Source organism: Terrapene carolina, unplaced genomic scaffold (genome assembly GCF_002925995.2).
Source record: "Terrapene carolina triunguis isolate 2854851 unplaced genomic scaffold, T_m_triunguis-2.0 Scaffold112, whole genome shotgun sequence".
In the NCBI taxonomy this organism is placed as follows: domain Eukaryota; kingdom Metazoa; phylum Chordata; order Testudines; family Emydidae; genus Terrapene; species Terrapene triunguis.
The window spans coordinates 3,115,223-3,121,222 of NW_020664463.1; the positions used below are offsets into that span (position 1 = coordinate 3,115,223).

The following is a 6,000-nucleotide window of genomic DNA, read 5'->3' on the forward strand; positions in this document are numbered from 1 at the left end:
AAATAAGGAATAAATAAACTGCCAAAAATATACTTCTTCAAACGCTGAGTCTCCCTACACCTGCCTGTAGACACTTATGCTGAAAAAGCAAATAAGGGTCCCACAGGGAATAACCCTATTGTTTAATAAAAGTTCAAGATGACACTACTACCTGAAGCAGTGTATGTGTTCACATGTGAGATATCCCCAGAAGATGAAAGTTACCTTGTGCTTGTCAACACTCGGCATTATCTGGAGTACTGGCATTTTCTTGCTAATCACGTCTTCTCCTATTTGAATCAAGGAAAAATGACATTTTTAAAAGCATTTTGGAGATTTTATTTTTCAAACAGCAAAATAAAAAGCAAAAACAAATGTCAAAATAAATCCAAATTGTTAAATCATATCTGAATGCTGAGCATATGTTCCTTGTTCTTCTGTCTGCTAATCCCAGATGTTAATTGCTCTAGGAGCTACATTTGTCATTAAGCTCTTCTTTTTTCTGTTTTTGTCTCTTGCTGCATTTTGTCAAACTGAAGCAGGACATGCTGTTGATCAGAGACATCTTATTTCTCTTAGCCCTGTAAAATGCTGGTGACATTTGAATGCTGGAATCTGAAAAGGCTCTTGTGCAGCATCCAGTTTGTTATAGTGTCAATCCTGGTAACACTAATATAAACATGGCTAGTCTAACCACATTAAAGCATGGACAATCTGACATGCTGCTTTATGAAAAAGCTAATAAAATGCAATTACTGTCCAGCTTTGATTCAGAACTCTTATAAGTGTTCATTTTGAAATTCACATTTTTATTGCACTGCACAATATTTGAGACCAGGGGATTTGGTTTATTGCTTTTCTGGTCTAAAACTGAATTCAACTACCTTTTACATCTGTTTACTAGAGCACTGTGGGTCAGTTAACACAAATAAAATCTGTAATCCAGCACAAGAGGTGAGGCCTCTTTAAACAATGTGGTGAAAAATGATCGTCTTCTTCCAATTTGCACGTCTGACCTCTGTCAGGAAGTTAACTCTTTATTAGCCTTGTTACAATGAGAGGGTACAGAGAGCCAACAGAAGACATTTGCACCACTTAAGTTATGTGGTGCCACAGGCCTTACACTGGTCCAGTGCATGGGGTGAATTTCACCCTGTGTGCAGGGGACCAATGCAAGACCTTCTGCACCACTTCCTCTCTATACAGGGGGTGGTGATGAAATTTTTTGCAGCATATTAACCAGCTAGAAACACTAATCTGAGACCACGTTTTGGCCTTGGTGTTGTGAGGCATGCTGATGGGAAGAAGCAAAGACGTAGTGTCCCTGAGTCATCCAGCTAGTACAGGGCAGGATGGCTCATGGGGCCAAGGTGCAACTCCCTCAGGTGTGCTTCTTTCCTGCTGCCCCAAAAAGGGGGAGCATGCACCCTTGTTAGTGCCTACTGTCAAACCCAGTTTTTACACAGATGGCCGGGGCTGTGATTACACCCCACTCAGGGATGCAAATGTGCATCTGGATTCATAGAGCAACATCCAAGGGAGTACTAGGGCCCTATCCTGCCGTGCGGCCCTGCAGTGGGAGGGAAGAGGCTCCCCTTTCCTGCTTATTCCTCTAGTGCATGTGCAAGAGACAAACCAGCCCTTCAAGGCCAGTGTTGGAAAATGGAGCACCTCCCCCACCCATTCACAGCATGTAATATTTCTGTTGGTTTTTTAATTTGATTTCAGAATGAGCATGTCCTCAGCTTTTTCCTCGATGGGTCCAAAACCGACTGGCCGGAAGAATCTGTACTTGTTAGCCTAGGTATGTAAATTATTCATTTTGATCACTTTAAGAAGGAATTGGTGACACTGAATACTGCAATGCAGAGGTGGGTCTATCCGAACCCACTGGTAAACGTGTTTTTTGTTTGTAAATGTGAGTATAATAACCAGTAAGTAATTCAGTTCACTTTTTATTTCCCGACTCGTAAAAGTTCATACACATATTTTTTTAATACAATCTGCAGCCCCAATTGGCTTTGACGTCCCCTCCTCCACCAGTAGTATTATTTCTAGCTATATTTACGTCATAATTAAAGCAAATATATATTTACACTTGAAACAAACTAGGCCAGGAACCTTTTTTTCTTAAAACCCCTCTTCATATAACAGTCTTAAGAAGGAGAATTTGAAGCATGACAAAGTATCATGCATGTGTTGAGACAGGGGAAGAATAAGTATGCTAGCGATGACCTGTCAATAAGGGTATTTCACAATGAGCGGGGCATGTAAATAACAGAACATGTGGTTAATCTTGCCTACGTATGCATTATTACTTATAGAAATAGCACTGCTATATACTGCTCCTCTGTAATTAATAATACTCTGCACATTGTTTCTTTAACATGTCTAAATTCCTAACCACCTCCCTCTTCTGTCCTGAAGCCGCACCAATGAGCTATCTTCTTGGCTTTGTTGTTACCTAATGCTGACTCTTAGCTCATCTTCTGCAGTCAACTTGGGGGGTGGGGGAAATAAAAGCTAATGCTGAAGGCCACAGTTCTACTCTGCTTGCACCAAAACAGGTCAGCCATTTGCTGTATATTCCAAGTGATAAGAAAGCTCCAGGATACCCAGCAATCCACATTTCATAACTGAGTGGCTGCTAATAATACCACACCCCTTCCATGTCCAATGTGCTTGTTCCTCTTCTTTACAGACTGAGGCTCTGCTCCTTGGCTATACCACTCTAGTGACACAAAGCAATTCTAATTCTGGTTTAACCAGCCACTGGAGCATTCCCCTTGTGTAGGGAGATCCTGTGGTGGTGTAGAATTGCTATAGTGGCTCCTACTACCCCTCTCCCTGCAGCACAAGAGCCGTGGCCAAGCCATCTCTATGCCCCATCAATTCCCTTAGGGCCATTGGAAACTGGTAATGTTTGCTCTGATGATACCCACATGGCCCAGGATTGGGAGGATGCAGAGCACTGACAAGAGAAGAGTTTTGTTGCAAAAATTCAAGCCAGAGCTTTAATACAGCTTGTAGCCTGGGTTCATGGGCTATGTTCTATATCTCTCTCTGACTTCTTTTACTGTAATATCTGAGTACCTCGCAGTCTTAAATGTATTTCTCTTCCACACCCCTGAGAGATCAGGAACTACTGTTACCCCCCTTTTACAGATGGGGGACTGAGACACTGATGTCACATGATGAGTCTGTGGAAGAGCAGGGAATTGAACCCAGTGGACCATCCATATAACCATTATGTAGCCAATGGTACACGGGTTAAAAAAGAAAACCTTTCACTCTGTGAACTGGACCAGCATTTATTTTCCGAGTATTTAGTGAGCTACCAAGCTATCATATCTATAACCCAACCTGTTGGTTAACTCTTTACATTTTTATGGTGATGTGGGGGCCACATAAGACTAGCCAGAGGGAGGGGGATACAGCAGATGTACAAGTTAAGATCCATAGGCCTTTAATAATCGGAGATAGGGGTGTAGGGAGCCATTTGCCTGCAGGGGAACTTGGCTTTCAAAAGTTTGGGAAATGATGCTTTAAATAAGCAAGGAATCTGTGTCTTACAGGAATATTCATCTCCAGTTACCCTAGAAAACAGAGAACATTGTAATTGTTAAAGATTTTGAGAGTAAGACACTCACATAGATTTTGCAGATTGGAGTAGATAATGCTCTTTCTCTTTGTTCTAATGTCCAAATCCCGAGGTCTTTACTTGGCTATGGAGGGGAATTTCCCCCTGCTTGCACATTATTATTTGTTGTTTGTATCTCAGTAGCAGTCATAGATCAGGGCTCCATTATGCTTGGCATTGTACCAGCACAGAACACAAAGAAGGCCCTAAATTGCATACAGAGTAGCCACCTGCAGAGCACTGTTCCCTCAACTTCCTTTGGAAAATGGGAAGTGGTGTTTGTGGGTCTAGGAGCCCCCTGTCAGCCCCCTTCAACTCTATAGGAGTCGAAGGGGGCTGGCAGTTCCTGAAAGATGTAATACTAGAGGCTCAACATGATGCTATTCCAATGCAGAGGAAAGCTAAGACGAGCCACGGGAGACCAATGTGGCTGCACAAGGAGCTTTTTAGCTATCTAAAACCCTAAAGGGATACATACAGAAAATGGAAGGACGTGCATGTCAGTAAGGATGTATACATGGGAATAGCACAAGTATGTAGGGACAAAGTCAGGAAAGCCAAGGCAAGGAATGAGTTACAACTGGAAAGAAGTGTTAGAGACAACAAGCAGGGGTTCTACAAATATGTCAGGCAAAAATGAAAGATCAGGGATGGTGTGTGCCCACTGCTCGGTGGAGAAGGTGAGCCGGTAACGGAAGATGATAAGAAGGCGGAACTTCTCACTGCCTACTTTGCTTCACTCTTCATACAAAAAATAACGTGACCCCATGAGTAGAGAAGTTGTTATAGAAAATAAAGGGAAATAAATGCAGATCAGGACAAGTAAAGAATACAGCAGAGTTCTTCTGACTAATTTGAATGAATTCAAGTCAGCAGGGCCTGTTGCCATTTACCCGAGGGTTCTGAAGAAATCTCAGAGCCACTGAGATTTGCAAGCTTATGGATGATAGGAGAGGTACTAAAAGACTGGAGAAGGGCTAATGTAGTGCCCATCTTTAAAAGGGGGGAAAGGAGGAGCTGGGGAACTATATGCCAGTCAGTTTGACCTTGATACCTGGGAAGCTATTAGAGCAATGTATAAAACATTCCATTTGCAAATACCTGGAGGATGAAGGGGTGATTACTGACAGCCAGCATGGATTTCCCAAGAACAGATCATGCCAAACCAGCTTGATTTCCTTCTTTGACACGGTAACTGGTTTGGTGAATAGGGGGAATGCAGTGGACATAATATACTTGGATTTTAGCAAGACTTTAGACACAGTTCCACATGACCTTCTCATAAGTAAGCTGGAGAAATACAGGCTCGGTAGAACTATCATTAAGTGGATGCATAATTGGTTAAACAACTGGAAACAAAGAGTAGCTATTAATGGAAGGATGACAGATTGGAAGGAGGTCTCAAGTGGGGTTCCACAGGGATCTCTTCTGGGTCTTGTGTTATTTAACATCTTTAATCATGACCTGGATGTAGGAATAAAGAGCATGCTAATCAAATTTGCAGGTGACACAAATCTAGGGAGGATTGCAAATACTTTGGAGGATAGAATTAAAATTCAAAGGGCTCTTGATAAATTGGAGAAACTGGGCTATAGACAACAAAATGAAATTCAACAAAGACAAATGTAAGGTGCTACATTTAAGGGAGAAAAACCAAACACACAAATACAGAATGGGGGATGAGTGGCTTGGCAGCAGCACTGCTGAGAAGGATCTGAGAGTTGTAGTGGATCACAACCTCAACATGAGTCAACGATACAATGCTGTTGCAAATAAAGCAAATGTAATTTTGAGTTCCATTAAGAGAGGAATAGTATGCAAGTCACAGGAGGTGATAGTACTGATCTACTCAGTGCTGGTTAAGCCTCAGCTGGAGTACTGTGTCCAATTTTGGTCACCGCTGTATAAAAAGGATACAGAGAAACTGGAAAGGATCCAGAGATGAGTGACTAAAATCATCAAAGAGATGGAATGTAAGCTATATGAGCAAAGGCTGAAGGAACTGTGTATGTTTAGTTTGGAAAAAAGATATGATTGTGGTCTTCAAATACTTGAAGGCTGCCATATGAAAGATAGAGAAAAATTGTTCTCTCTTGCCACAGAGGGCAGGACAAAAGGCAATGGGTTCAAACGACAGCATAGCAGATTTAGATTAAATATCAAGAAAAACTTCCTAACTGTAAGAACAGTAGTACAATTGAACAAACTTCCTGTGGAAGTCATGGAATCTCCTTCACTGGAGGTTTCAAAAGGAGGCTGGATAGCTACAACAAATCCTGCATCTTGGCAGGGGGGTAGACTAGATAACCCTGGTGGTCGCCAGGGCCGGCTCTGGCTTTTTTGCCGCCCTAGGCAAAAAAGCCTCCAGCCGCCCCCCCCCC

At 42.2% G+C, this 6,000-nt stretch overlaps 1 protein-coding gene across 1 annotated transcript in view; it reads left to right on the forward strand.

Annotated features, from left to right (window-relative positions):
* Positions 1-6,000, forward strand: part of PIK3C2G (phosphatidylinositol-4-phosphate 3-kinase catalytic subunit type 2 gamma) — a 311,474-nt gene that overhangs the window by 251,324 nt on the left and 54,150 nt on the right. Inside the window, exon 30 of the mRNA XM_026652203.1 lies at positions 1,708-1,783. Within this exon, the coding sequence (XP_026507988.1) occupies positions 1,708-1,783 (76 nt within the window). The remainder of the gene's footprint in view (positions 1-1,707; positions 1,784-6,000) is intronic.